The sequence below is a fragment of the Corapipo altera genome, unplaced genomic scaffold, assembly GCF_003945725.1.
Source record: "Corapipo altera isolate COAL_440 unplaced genomic scaffold, ASM394572v1 2b, whole genome shotgun sequence".
NCBI classification, from domain to species: Eukaryota; Metazoa; Chordata; class Aves; order Passeriformes; family Pipridae; genus Corapipo; species Corapipo altera.
The window spans coordinates 26178522-26194440 of NW_020884874.1; the positions used below are offsets into that span (position 1 = coordinate 26178522).

The 15919-nt window shown below is 36.9% G+C and overlaps 1 protein-coding gene across 5 annotated transcripts in view; it reads right to left on the reverse strand.

Moving 5' to 3' along the window:
• Window positions 1-15919, reverse strand: part of SCAF8 (SR-related CTD associated factor 8) — an 84971-nt gene that overhangs the window by 23625 nt on the left and 45427 nt on the right. For 3 of the 5 annotated variants that reach the window (XM_027632297.1, XM_027632311.1, XM_027632317.1), the window contains 3 exons: window positions 15709-15789; window positions 14915-15136; window positions 11868-14271 (listed from right to left, as the gene is read on the reverse strand). In XM_027632297.1, the coding sequence (XP_027488098.1) occupies window positions 12572-14271; window positions 14915-15136; window positions 15709-15789 (2003 nt within the window). In that variant the 3' untranslated portion in view covers window positions 11868-12571. Of the gene's footprint in view, window positions 1-11867; window positions 14272-14601; window positions 14689-14914; window positions 15137-15708; window positions 15790-15919 lie in introns of those variants that run through there. The other 2 variants (XR_003525614.1, XM_027632305.1) reach the window with 2 other exon arrangements.

Here is a 15919-nt window from a genome sequence, read left to right on the forward strand (position 1 = left end):
TTTATGACATATTTACTATCACAATGAATTTATTGTCAAAATAGTATATAAAGACAATGATTTTGTTAACAAATCTCTCAGATGAGTGTAGCAAAATAAATACTACCCATTTTGAGCAAATGCATAAGTGATTAAAGCCAAAGGACTGTCTTATTCATTAGATTCCATCATATAAATAACTATATACTATGAAAAAATTTTAAAACATTCATAGTATTTTCCACAGGACTGATTAGTTAGAGACTGGTTTGTCTTTGAAAATATAGGATTAAAGCTATTTTCCCATTTCTGAATGGTTGCAACTGGTAGGATATGTAGATGGACATCAAAACCAACATATAAATGGGATGCATAAAGAAGCACTGCAACAACTCTCAAGGAATAGTGAGACATCTGCAGCCCTGCCGAGAGGCAGGAGACGGCAGCCAGGGGAAGGAGAATCCCTGTCAGAGAGACAGGATTTGAATTTCTTCATGTGAAAAAAAATATATTCTAAAGATAATCCAGGAGTTGGACTCTATGATCCTTGTGGGTCCCTTCCAACTCTGAATATTCGAAGACCCTATAATATTCTGTAATGCAAAGCAGATTCCCTCAGCTACCTTTCTTAACCATTCTCTGATGAATAAAATAGAAAGTGTTTCAGGATTAAGCAGAGTAGAAGCACTCTTGCAAAAAAGAGCCCAGGACTTCTAAAAAGGAACATTCAAAAGTTATCTAAGTCTTTGAACTAATTTGTAATTGGTCAGATAAGACACAAACTGGGAGTTAGCAGGCAACACTTGCTGGTGAGAGAGGGAAGGGAGGGTGGCAGCCATTAGCAGGGCCTGCATATTAACACAGGTTAGTGTCAGGAGTGTTTTTGTTATTATCAGTCAAAAATGCACAGAAGTATATAAGCATCCACTTTCTTTGACCTTTCTCATAAAATATCATGGCAATAAACAACTAAGATTCACAAACATTTCTTAGAGCAGGCTTCAGTCTGTAAAAACGACGACTGTGTAATCCCTGTTAATTATAGCAAGTGTTTAAAGTGTAGGAAGTTGTATATTAACCCGAGCCTCCCATACAACAGAGGGGGAAAACTACCCTTAGTGAGCATGTACACACACGAACTGAATGGAACAGTGCACTGAAGCACATGAGTGAATTATCCTGAGAATCCAATTCCAGATACACAGTACTTCACCTGAACAGGGCTTAAAGCAGTAGCTCTCTGGTTTCCGCAGAGCCACGCCACAGTGGGTTGTGAGGAAACAGCCACGACTACATATATCCTGTGCACCCTCTACTGGTTTCACAGCAGCAAGCCACGGGGCTTGGGAAATAAATTTAATGAAGTAAAAGCAAAATCCAGGAAAGGACAGCCATCTTAACTACAAGCAACAGTAAAAGGAAATGTCGAAATTACTTTCGAAAACTAAAAGAAATGAATAACTGCAAAACCTTTTAAATTTGAAACTACAAAAAGAAAATTAATTACTTTTAGTGACCCTTGCTCAAAGGTATTCATTGCAGGTTGCAAATTACAGCCCCTATGTTTCTACAGAAGTTTCTTAACAGTTGCTTAGGTCTGCCTGCAGTTTTCAAAAAGACTTCAAATTAAGCATTTGTTAGATTTCAGTCTTCTGTTATTTTTCAAGAGGACAAGTCGCATAGACTAAACTCAGAGATCTTAGCAAAGAAACTGAAGTCAGTGAATACTTTTTTTTTCTTTAAAAAGTAAGCCAAATATTTTCCTACCAGCTATTTCAGCTGTTTCTTGTTACAGTTTCTATCAAACTAAGAAAGACACTATTCTCATAAACATAGCATTCAGCATTTCTTGTTTTCAGAATCACTTTTTTCCCTTTAAGGTAACTTTCATAAACATCATGGCTAACAATAATTTCTTCTTAGTTTACAAGACTCCTCATGACTGTTGATAGGATTACATGTGAAGCTCCATGATCTGCAATGGTGATATAACTAAAACTCCTGCATGTTTGAAATTATCAAAACCAAAATCAAAACAAAATGCCAAAGTATAACAGTATTAACCCTCAACAGGATCCAGCAACTTTGGCATCAATCGTACATTATAACCAAGTGAACACACATATAAACCCCAGTAAATTCACTTAATATCTCTCACAAATCCTTTAATTTCACAATTCTTCAAAACTACAGTAACCTCCCTTTGGTCACTAACACCTAAACACTAAAGAAAGAAATATCAAATCATCAAAAAAAAAATATAAAAAATCAAAGGTTTGTTGCATCAGTAACAAAATCAGAAAGTGTTTAGAAAATTTTTCACAACATGCAACATTTTGCACCTTTGTGAGCTCCTGTACCATTTAATTTTAATTTTCACAAAAAGAGAATATCTTGAAAGAAAAATCCCATGAAACTCTGCTACTTGACAACTTGCTACTGCTTATGGATTTGGTTACAAAAGTGTTCATGATTTTAAAGTGCAGAATAAAATACTACATGGATAACCACATGTAAGGAGACTGAGTTTCAAAGATCTGTCCTGTTCTTGCATACAATTCACTCCTCAGTCCCGCCAGAAGAGATTTCCCAGTTCTTGTGCTATTCTGCTGTTGCTTGGCTGCTCATTATTGCATCCTCCTCTAAGTCCACTATGTTGTCATACGCTCAGATGGAAATAAATACAGAAAACACAATTTTTTAGAGAATGAAGTTAACAAAGTACTATTGTATTTTTTTCAAGAACACTGTACATAGAACCAATGTACAGGGATATAGGATACAAAGAACAAAGATAAAAGGTAAAAGAAGAAACTAATTCAAGTTTCTTATACTGTAGTCTGTACAGGCAGAAAATATGTGTTCATTTAAAGAAATAGCATGATCCAAGAAATATCTGTTAAATTTGTTAAATTTTTCATCAGTTGAAAACAACAAATTTAATGGCACTGATGTAGAGAACAGGAACCTCACAGGGGCTTTGAACTCCTCTCACCACTTTTGACTTCATCTAGCTCAATTTTATGCAGGAGAGAATTATATAGTGGAAGAGCAATAGTGTTCTGTTTTTGAAGAAGCAACAGAAAAAGGCACATGTGAAAGGGAGCATTTGCCACGTGTCACAGACAAGACCTGGCAGTGCCCAGTATCTGTGCACTGCACTGGTGCCAGGAGGGCTTAGAGCTCCGCTTGGTATTTCAAGTGTTTGGAAAAAACACGTCAGAACTCACCACACTTCACAAAAGGGATAACCAGATCCTGGCTTTGTAGTTCATACAAGGTCCCTGCACCCCAGAACCTATGATAGTTAACAAGGAGAGCAACTCAGTCAGCTGCTATTCTCCTCTTCCTATATCCTGGAGCTTGCTGCAAAGAAGGGTTCAAAAACTGGATAAGGTATCCTGGAAAGGCAGGCTCATTCTTTTTGCATGCTCCTCTTGCTGCACATAACCCGAGAAGTTGCTCTTTGCAGAAAGCGTCAGTATGTTTTGGGGACACTCTGGACTTTTCCCTCTTAATAAGATGAGAGCAGGTTGCAGTGGCTAGCTGGACATCACTGCTTTATGTAGGTGGGAAAAGCATAAAGGGATAGTAAGAGTACCAGGAAACTGTTCCTTCAAAACCCACCAATGCTTCACTTTCAGACTAAAGACACAGAAAACCATGATATAGTAATCGGCTTTGAATCAGCTCACTGCAAACAGTTTTTGCCAAAGAAAAGACATGAGGGTGAAAATACAAACTGGGGAAGTATTTTGTCACTCCAGTAGAGTGCAATTTTGTACCTAAAAAACCCAAACCAAATTTCCTATTTCAAACTCTTCAGAAATGGAGAACAATGGCATCTGAAGGATTCCACAGGTCACTCCAGGAGACCTATAAACATCTTGGTTAGTAACCATGATGACAATGAGATGTGTCAATTGTGCCAGCTGCTACAAAGCATGGCGAAGGCCACATGAGGAATGGGAAAGCAGATACAAATGAATGGTGTATATGAGGTATCAGCCTACCAACAGTATTTCAGAACGTCAGAACCCTGAAAAGTTTCAGAATTTAACTCTTGGCCTTTTCCGAGCAAGTGAGACCTTGAAAGCAGCCATCACGTGTCTATACTATCTTCAGACACAAATCTATTTTGGAACAATCAAAGCAGGTACCTACAGTAGTTTAATCATCTCTCATCTTTCTTGCTTGTAACTGGGTTCCCTTCAAGTAGAGGACCTGGTTCACAATTCTGTTTTGCTAGCAATTATTATCTTGAGAAACTATTAACTTCAAATACCTCTTCTATTTGCCACATATCAACTATGTGACAAAGTTCAGTATAAAAAGACTATTCTGTTGCCTCGTGTAATAATACCATTATCGTGGTTCAGGTAGAAAAGACAATCTTGATCCTGGGTGAGCAGGCTCGTGTCTACGTGGCTCAAGACTAACTCCCCCCCTCAAGGTGGGCCTCTGCACCGGCAAGGCACACCAGTTTGCCCGGACACATCTGCACTCCCTGTGCTACTTCATAGCCCGAGATGAAAAGCTGAGGTAGGTGTTTTTCCAGCCAAGTGCTAGGGTACTTCAGGTTTTGTCTGTCACAGTTCACCAGCGCATTGTTTTCTATAGTATAAAACTGGGAAACTTATATTCTCATATAACAAAATCAAACATCAACAAGCCTGAACCTTTCCTATATATGCAGTAGTATTTTGTTCCACTTACTTTTTAAAAATTAAGATCCAAACCACCAAATAGTTTAAAAACATCTGGTGCAATCAACCAAATGTTTCACAGCAAGCTAAATTTAGAACCCCGACTTAATACTTAGATTTTTAAATATTAAACTGATTTTTATCAACTGAAGATGATGTGCACTTAAATCTTTATGTGAACACCCCCATGTCTAACTTTGACTCCTTTGACACAGCAAGGGTGGAAGATAAACCAAAGATGCGTCAGCTGCAGGAACACTGTTGAGTGTAACATGTATGGCAAAAGGAAAAGTTCCTACTGAAGTCTGTGTTTCCTTTAGTACACTCTAGACTGTAAATACTGTAGCTAAACTTTCCAGAAGCTTCTGTAAAATGTATATATACACATAAGTTAACAGTTCAACAACAATAAATTTTAAGGTATTGTGTGTCATGTGGTTTGTAGCTCAGGTCAACGCTAGACTGTTACTGTAGGACAAGATGTGTAACTTCAAAGTTGCATTAGAAGATGCTTAATAGGTCCCAGTTTAGAAAAAAATCAGTGAGACAAAAGAACAACAAAATTTCTTGAGAAGGGCCTCTAAGAAAATGTAATTGTCAAATAGATGGCTTTTTAAAAAAAGCCAATCAGATGGTAAAACAACCCATGAATTAAAACCTTTCCAGTTCTTTAGCAGACTTCCTACCCTTAAAATGCTAAAAATACTTAGGAAGTTGCTTTCACGTATTTGTTCCTCTTGGATTTAAGTTGGTTTGCTTTAATGTATCAAGATGAGACACATTTAGAACAAATTCTCCAAGTTGGGAAAAGTGAAATTCTTCATAACTTTCAGACAAGTTTTTGGTTAAATTTCTTCATTCTGAATAAGAAAAATTAGAGTATGTGGTGACAAGGTGGGGAATGGAGAAGAAATATGCAAGACCTTGTCATTCATTACTGCATGTAAGCATTGCATGGGACAGCTCCTGAGGCTGCTCTAGCTTGTGCATAACTTTTCAAGTTTCACATTAGAGAGAGTATAAACTGCTAGAAGGTGTGAAAACTGCTGTTTCAGTTACATTCTTGAACATGCTAGAACCAGAGTATCATGACAGATATATGTGACTTTGAATAAAAATTTTATTTCCTTTTTTTTTTTTACATGTTATCCATTATTTCTATTCTGGTTAATACAGAAATATAAGAACTTTTGGTTTGAGAAGAAAATATATTGAGGAGAGTTAGGCAGCACATTCTAAAATGAAGTAAGAAAACTTTATTAACCTAGTGCATTAATTTTTCTTTAAATCCTTTTAAGAAAAAAGTGCTATTTAAATAAAACATACCCTTTCAAAAAAGCAGTATGCAGATGAAGAAAAGTAAACTAGACGACATCATGGATTCTGAACAAAAACCAGTGACTATATATTAAGGGGTTGCTCTAAAGTGCTGTAGTGAAAAGATCTACTTAGAGAGTACAATCATTTTGGGAGAGTCAGACCAATGCATTTAACTAGTTTTAATTTGCTTGCCTTCTTTCACTCCATGAATTTCCTAGCCCAAGACTAAACAAGTATAATACTGCAATTTTTTACAGACATTTCATACCACCTATTTCACCATACTCTTAGAATCCCAATACAATCCTTATTAGGGCTGCTTGCTCATAAATACTTATACAGAGGAACAGAATTGGAAAGGAAAAAAGTTATCCCCTAAAAGGCTTTGGCCTTAAAAGCAGCTGAAAAATGAAGGAAACTAGAACCAGATAATCTTCTGCCTCCTGCTCTTCTAAAGGCCGCTGAAGAAGAAACTGAGACACCCAAGACAAAGAGTTTGAAATGCTGGACCTAATGAAACAGCCATGTCCCACTGGTAAACAAGTGAGGCCAGGTATCACACGCTGATTTAGACTGTTCTTCAAGAACCTTATAATCTCACAAATATTTATGTCTTCCTGAGTTTCGCTGAGTGCTTTTTTGTTGTCGTTGTTTGGGGGGGCTTGTGTGTTCGTTTTTAATTAAGGTACAAGCCATATTTTTTCCTTGATCAACTGAAGTGACAACGACAGAGCTTCCTTTAACTAGACAAAGGCGGATGCATTTTTAGAAAGGACTTTACACAATGAGATTATTTCTACTTAATTCCTGCTGTTGTCAAGAAAAAGCTATATTATTTATGATCTCTCCTTTAGTGTGGAAGTGACATTCAGATCCAAAGTCCCTGCAACTATGGCTTATGTGAATCCTACCAATCTACATCCGAGTTAGCAATTCTGTATCCATTTGATACTCTTCACCTATTAAGGATATTTTGCACCGGCTTGCAGACAATTATAATGCTTCAGCACAATTATAATGTTCTAGTACACAAACCAACGTGGCTATGAAGTTTACACTAGTTTTAGAAACACGTCATGTCATCTACCTTAAAGAATCTCACAATGTCCATGCATTTCAACAGAAAGCTTGGTACATACTAATGCGAACACATATCCATTATGACACAGATAAGTATACAGAATATCTTTCAAGAAGAAAATTGCAGCATTAAAGTACTAAATTAGGGAGGAAAAAATGTTCAACTAACCTATTTACAAGTTAAAATACTCTCTGACCACATTATTTTTTTTGCAAAGCACAAAACAGTTCCTTGTCTGAGGGCATTAGTATGATTTTATCCAACAAGAAAATTTAAAATTAGCACTAGTGATCTAACTTTAAAAGAAAAAATGACAAAGTACAGACTAAGATTAGTAAACCAGTGACACCACTGCTATCACTGTTACTATGCAAGACATGCATTTTAAACTCTTCAAGAGACCAGACACATTCATCTTCAACTGCACAGCATAATAACCTCTTGATTTTTAAGAGTGCTCAGACCACTAGCCCCATCCTCCCTCTAATCTTTGGTAGCAGAACATCTAAAAGATACTAAGAGTAGGATATTCAATGAGACTACCCTTTTTCATTGAGTTTGTGCAAGATAGAAAGGACTACAAAAATTATGGTAAATAAAATTTTATAGCTTACCAACTTCAACAAAAACTCTATTAACAGACTTTCATTATTGAAAAGAATGACTTTTCATATCCTATACGGAAGTTATTAAAGAGATGTCATGCATTTTGCTTTCAATAGCTCTACTTGACTTTTCTTGACTATGAAATATCATGTAGATACATTAATAAAATTATGTTTATTGCATATCCAAAGAACTTATACAGACTAAGTGGAGCAAACGACATCACTAAGAAAACCCTTCAAGGGAAAACATAAGACTAGTTACAATTAAGAAAGTCTTGCAATACAACAGTCTTTGCCACTGCAAAGTTTCTACTGATGCAAAATTACTAGTAAAGCAAAATGGTGAGAAGATGCTTTTGTCATTCTTGTTCAAATAAGCAGCTTCAAATTAAAAAAGAACATCCTGTTTTTATACCTTTTAAATCAGTATCTTAACTCCATCAGTACATGGCTTCACAGCACATGCTTACTTGAGAAAGCTCAATACTTATGAAAATGTGCCTACTACAAAATTCAAATGAATCAGCAGATGTCACAACGGGGAAAGAAAGATCATTTCATTACCTGAATCAACAATAACAAAAAAGGGAAAGAAAGGTTTTTTAATAATGTGAATTAACAATAACAAAATATTGTCATAGTTACTCTTGATGACTCCTGATACTCCGAATAGGTTTTAAAGTTATAAAGTTGGAGTATGACATTTTATAAGGGCATGTAATGACAGGACAAGGGGCAATGGGTTTTAAAAGAAAGCAGGTTTAGATTAGATAGCAGGAAGAAATTCTTCACTGTGAGGGTGATAAAGCCCTGGAACAAGCTGCTCAAAGAAGTTGTAGATGCCCCATCACTAGAAGTGTTCATGGCCAGGTTGGATGGGGTTTTGAACAACCTGGTCTAGCGGAGATGGCAGGGGGGTTGGAACTACATGATCTTTAAGTTCCCTTCCAACTCAAACCATTCTGTGACTCTGTCTGTTCAGCTCCCACTATCAACTGATGAAAAAGTCATCCTTATTATTATCATATTATTTTCAAACACATGAAAAGGAAGAGAATGAAATTTAGGAACCATTTATATCAGTTTCAAATCAATTACCCAAAGATTTGAATTCAGAGAATATGAGTCAAGAAACTGAGTGCTTTCAGTGTTGACCAACATAACATATCCTTGCACGTGTTCAAAACCGTTGAAACCATATTTTGAGAGACTTCTGCAATAAACTGGCTCATCTCATAAATACCTTCTATAGATAGTTTATTTGATAATTTTCCAACTGTGTTTAAGTTACGTCTGTGCATGCTACACTTCAGGCTTGATTACAGTACTCCCATCTTGACTTATTCAGGCTAAGATTAAATCACTGAACTGGCTCTAAGTATAGTATAGTGCTCTCCTGAAGCAAAGGAATCTAACAGAATCTATTGCCTCAAGTCTGTAATAAAAGGAAGTACTACAGGTAAAAAAGAAAGTTTACCGATATTTTACAGAAAAAGGCTTCAGCAAAGAAGTGATGTCCTTATAGCAAATGAAGGCTAAGTTTCATCTTTACAGACGTAGCATTCTACTCAAATGCAGTACAATGAAAGATCAGGATCATAGCCTGTTTTAAATGGTAAATACATCAAACAACTTACTGATGCATAAGGTTTTCAAGAAAATGTGCGTGCCTAAATAATACACTGTGCTGCCTGCAAAGTTAGCTGAAATATTTTTAATTATGTTTGTTACTTATGTGAATCATAAATGAAATTCTTCATTTGCTAGAATAAGAAACCTTTCAGCACTACAAGGTAGCTTTTACGAGGTATAAGCCAGAACTGCTGCCCAAATGCCCGGTCCTCAACTTCTTTCTGTCCCATTCTCACTTTTTCCTTTAAATCAGCAGAAATTACATGTCACTCCCATGAATGACATCAAAGAATTGGTCTGGACCTCAGGACAGTTCCTTTCAGTGCATGTGTTGGCTTACAATGGCTTAAATCTACAGTGAAAAATGAAAGTCTTCACTCCAGCTCTGACAGATTTAAAAAACTTCCTACTGTCAAGATAAAGAGACTATACTGTTCTGCTAATAAAAAGTCCCTTTGGAGTTTCTAAATATGGTTGGTTTTGATAATATTTGTTTGCATGCTACATTAATAAGAATAGAACAGTTCTAGCTGTGAACATGATGCAACCGAAAACTGTACAACAAACTTTTATTCTACAAAGAAAAGTTGTTAAAAATTGATGGTGTAACACATATTTACAGTAGCCAATTTATTAATGTTTGAAAGATATTAACAGAAATCATAGTTCATTAAATACATTGTTCTATACCACTACCAACCAAAATGTTTAGCATCTCTCACCTGGTAATTTACCTAAATCATACTATGAGCAACTTGGCATACTGCCAGTCCCAGTTCAGAAGAACAACAACAGATTAACTTTTAGTTTTACAGAGGTATTTAGCAAATTGTTTAAAAAGTAAAGCTACTGCCAATATGTGTTTGATTTTGAGTATTTACCTCTGTGGTCTATGACTGAAGCCTTTTCAAACTGCACATATTAAAATGAAGTAAAATCCCTTAAGTTCATAAAATATCCTTAGAGCTATTTTAAGCTTTTGGACTCTGACACAATCATATCTGCCTGACCAGAATACTACTAGCAGGTGGTGCAGCAACATTGGTCAAGGTCTTTGAGTCAGAGTCTGCCCATGAAGGTACATTTACCTTAAACATTGTTCATCTCAACTCCCGAGACACGTTCTGGTAATAAACACATCAGCAAGGTTCATTACAAAGCAATAGTTATTTAATGCACACCTAATGACTACTACTTGCACAATAGATAATTATTCATTCAAGTCTACTCTTTTAAAGTAGACTTCATTAGGTTGGCTGAATAAAAGTCTCTGTAATTGAAAAACTGAACCATGACATAGCATGAAAAATACCCCACCTCCCAGAGGAAGAGGACAACACACACATGTTCTTGCTTCTAGGTTCAAAGGCATGCTAATCCTTTACACTCCCATGATGTTTTCATACTTTCATCCCTTTGAGGGAAGCAGAAGGGGAATGAAAACTTGCATGTTAATGCTTTAATGTTAAAAATCAAAATTCAAATCTCAGCTAAAAATGTTTCTACTACCAAAGGGGCATTTATGTAACAGAATCTACCCCTCATCTTATTATGCAAGAGAAAAACAATTTTCTTAAAACTGAGTGAAAGGATGCTTTCAGACACAGAATTGTAACAAAAGTTACGTTGAAAGAAGTTGGTGAAATGCACTTGAATGGAATAAATTGAAAATCTGACACCATCCTACAGTCAAATCTTTCACCACCAATTGAAAAAGGATATACAAGCAGCAAAGTAGGTGAAACAGGAGAGAATAGCACTAACTAATTTACCTAAGGAACCAATTCATCTCAGCAATTTAAAAAGAGGTTCAACTTCAATGTTATTTCATCAAAACACAAATCCCTCCTTATTTCTATTAGAAACATGTAGGGTTTTTAGACCAACAACAGCTTTTTACTTTTTGTGCAACATTTCTGGACTTTGAGTCACTAAAAACGAATAACCACAAAGTACTCAAACACTACCACTATCTATCCAGAACACCAAATACATTACAAAATAAGACAATGCAAATATTTGCTTAAGTTTTGGCTTCATGCATATCTGCATTTTAAAAAGCTAAAATCCTACTGTATATTCTTACAGTATATAATGTTCCACCTTCTAGAAGTAGTAAGAACATTGTAACAATGAGCATGAGCAGGTAAATACAAGCTTGACATTACTGCAGTGAGATAAGTTTTATCTTACTACCTAAAGAAGGTGAAAGGAAAATTTTCACAACCTAGTTTCATTTCAATTTTATTGAATTGCCTACAACATTCTGTGAGTGCTTGCACATACACAGGCACGCACAGAAAAAGTGGTATCTACAAACAGTTTACACAGATATTTACATACATATATTATTTACATAAACTAATATGACTGCATGACTTCTGATGTAAAAACCATATGCTTCTTGCACATATAACTGTTGCATTGGTTTTACAAAAGTAATATAAACCTTTTGCAACAACTAGCTAAGCACATATCATAGCTGATTCCAAGTTTTTAGAGCTTGCAGATTTTTAAAAAAATACAATACCTAGAACACTGTTATCAAACAAATATGCTTTATTGGCATCTAAAAACAAAATGCACCCAACATTAAAATGTACTTTTTTCATTTTTTTAAACCCACTGCAGTACGAGGAACAAATCACAAACACTTACTTTAGAGAAAACAGAGACTATAGTGTAGATTTTACAAAATCACTTTTAATCTCTGTGTTATGCTCCTGAAATAACATGGGCCATTTCTTTTTCTGCCGAATTGTAGGAACATAAAATATCACAGCTTTGTCTATACTTTAAAATTCTGCAGCAGCCTAAAAACACAGACAAGATACACCAGCACCTGTTTTCAAGTATAACAATTTCGATAGCCAACCTAAGGGTAGTATCTAAAAAATTCCATTTTCTTCCATAGGAAGTCTTTGTTTGACAAGCTGTTAATTACCTTTGTGAAATTAAAAGCAAGTGGGGGCAAGTTTATGCTTTACCAGAGAAATAAAATTAAAAAAAAAAAAAAAACAAAAACAAAAACAAAACCAAAAAAACCATTTACCTACCATGTTCAAATTAAGAACAGTGTTCTATACAAGTCAGTTGTACAGTTATTTAAGTGAAAGATGAACATGAACATCGGATTAACTTAATTCTGGCAGACAAAAGTGAACTGCTACGGTCCAGTCAGCCATTTATCTATTACAGAGAGATGACAACTTTACAAAAGGTATCTTTTACCTACTGAGTGATGATTATGTCCCCTCAGTTTCTGTGCTTTCTACCACTGGTTCACTCTCTATATCAGCTTCTGTGTCACTCTTCTCTTTTTTTATCTCGACGGAAGATGTCAGTTTTTCATAAAGTTCTGGATCATCCTGCACCTGTGCAGTTGGTGGCTGACTTTCTGTCTCTGTATTTTCACCATTTACCTGGGGCATATTATCAGCTTTGCGTTGAGAAGTGGCCCCGTCAAAATATTCAAAAACCCGTGGATGTGGAGGGGGGATCCAGTTGTTTGACACTCTGTCTCTTCCAAACCTGTTCCCATTAATTTCTCTGCAAAAATTAAAATCTCTGTCATCCCTATCCCTCTGTCTTTCCCAGGGTCTTCTGCGGTCATCAAAATCTCTGTGAGCATCTTGTTCAAATCCTCTATTCCAACTGGGACCACTTCTACTATCAAACCTGTAGTTTACATGTCGAAACCTCTCTCTGTCTTCATGGAAGCCTTTAGGGCCACCATAAATAGGGAAGGCATGGTGCTCTCTTTCGTCATAATCTCCTCTCTGTCCCCAGTGCTTGTCTGAATTGAAACCAAAATGCTCTCTTCGGCCAAGGTTATCCATACCCGGTCTTCCAAAATTTTCTCTCATGTCTATATGGGGTCTTGGAAAGTGTTCTCTTCCATCTACTGGAGGCCTTCCTATACCCTCTCTTGGATCAACTGGTGGTCGTCCGACAGAATCTCTGACATCCACTGGAGATGGTCTGTTAAGATTATCTCGGTTTTCTACTGGAGGAAAGCGATAATCTCTGTCTCCCTCCTGCTGAATGTTATCGCCTCCAAGCGGTAGTCTTTTCTCTGCATTAGAAATGTTATCGATATTTTGTCTTCCTGGTGTTGCAAAAGGTCTTTCTGTTTGATTAAAAATATCTCCTGGAGGAAAAGGACCTCGAGGTGGTGGGTGGAGAGATGGATCAAGGATTGCAGGAGGAGGAATAGTACGCTGTGGTGGCATTCCTGGTTGCATTAATGGAAACCTTGGTCCAGGAGAATGGGGCATTAGGCCTGGACGGATATCTATAAGAGGCATTCCTGGCATCCTTTGACTACTAATATTTAAATGAGGCATGTTTTGCACTGCAGCTGGATGCTGCATTGCCAGAAGTCCAGAACTACTTGAAATATTTGGTGGTGGCACTCCCATAAGTCCAGAACTACTTGAAACATTGGGTGGTGGCATTATGAGAAGCCCAGAGTTGCTTGAAACACTCGGTGGCTGTACTCCTGCCAGAACTCCTGAGCTGCTTGAGACACTGGGTGGCTGCATTCCTGTTAGAAGGCCAGGGCTGCTTGAGACACTGGGTGGATGCACTCCAGCTAGAAGCCCTGAGTTATTTGAGACATTTGGTGGTTGCACTCCAGCCATAAGTCCAGAGCTATTTGAGACGTTAGTTGGCTGAACCCCGCCAGCAAGAGAAGAGCTACTGGAGACAGCAGGTAGCTGCACTCCTCCTGCAAGACCAGAACTGCTAGAAACAGTTGGTGGTTGCACTCCTCCTACAAGTCCAGAGCTGCTTGAAACACTCGGTGGCTGTACTCCCCCTGCAAGTCCAGAGCTACTTGAAACAGTGGGTGGTTGCCCTTCTCCAGTAAGCCCAGAATTGCTTGAGGCACTGGGTGGCTGCACTCCTCCAACAAGTCCAGAGTTACTCGAGACATCACCTTGCACTAAAATGCAGCAACAAGAAGGAACAGTTAACAGAAAATACCAGTGTAACACAGAGCATTCAAAACAAAATGCAGCTTAATCCATGTTCAGTTAATGCATGCAGTGATGATATTGCTGACAGGGCCTGTCTCAGTTTCTATAACGACCATATTATTTTAATCACACTGGTGATACACAGACATTATGCCACAGAAATAAATGTCTCTACACAGTAAAGTATGTACAGCAGCTTAAAACTGAAAACCCCCACAACCATCACCCAATATGTGCAATGAAAATATTAAAATCTTTGACATAACTCTATAAATATTATACTATCCTACCCTCACCTGCTCCTTTCCATTGCCACTTGTGTAATAAAAATGCACTTTTAAGAAGTTCTCTAACGGGTTCCCAGTTTCAGCTTTCCTTCGAGACTATGAAGAAAAACATTCTTGAGCATAAACTACTAGAAATCAATGATTACATGATGACAAAGATGGTTCCCACTGCTTCTCCAAATTAAATTCAGAATGACACCCTACCCAACCCAAAACTTCCTATTCTGTAGTTATTATTGCAATGGACTAAGATTTGCAAAAACTCTCAAAAGTATGATGCATCCTGTATGTAACTGTATCAGACAACAAAGATATTTCTTACCAGATCTATTGTTTTCACTAGAAGAAATCTGAAGGTCCGCAAGATGTGATCCTTTTTCATCTGGTTCTGGTTTGCTGATTGGCAGAGGATTAAAAACATTGCCAGCTGATAGTGTTGGAGTAGCCAGATTGCTGGTAACTGTGCCAACTGGCAGAACAAGGCTAGTAAAAGGAACATCCTTCATTGTCTCTTGTGCAATTGGTAATGGAGGCTGTACTAAAGCTGTAGAGAAATAACAGAAGTGTATAAGAGTGATCATATATTCAAGCCTTCAAGATTAATTTGGTAGAAGTCAGGCTGATAAATCAAAGAAGTGAAATTAATTACCCTTAGTGTTACATTTTTTGTTAATAATTTCTTATCCTCAACCATATTTAGGAGTTTTTGCAGAGATCATAAGCTGTGGCAACCTAAGCAATCAGTACTGCAACATATTTTTAAATGTTAAATGCAGACAGTCAGAGTGCTAAGTATTACAGATTATTCAGTGACTTACACCAAATAGCTCCAGTGACAGATACACTTGTTAGAGAGGTTCAAATATTGAACTGTGCATATAAATGATAAACAATTGGCCATAATTGTTTCAGTAACTCCATGTTAAATATAATTTTTCAGTCAACTTTATAAACTCTGTAAATCTTTTTCTCAATGCCTGCTTAAACCAGCTAAACAATAACTTCTGTGTTGCTATTTTCCATTACAGGGGAATAACTTGCTTTGGATTAAATAATGAGTATATCAAACAATTAAACTTTTCATGGTACACAAAATATTAGAAGAATCAAACTTACGTGTTGGAACAACTGGTGGGACTACAGGTGGTGGGACAACAGGTGGTGGGACAACAGGTGGAACTGGGGGAGGCATATAACCTATGCGGAAAAACATGACAAATAATTACATGGAAATCAAATAGACTTATGCAGTAGAAGATTGCCAACATTATGTATACTGAAAAGTTGCACCACTGAAGACTAGCAAACAAATTAATGGGAGGAGGCA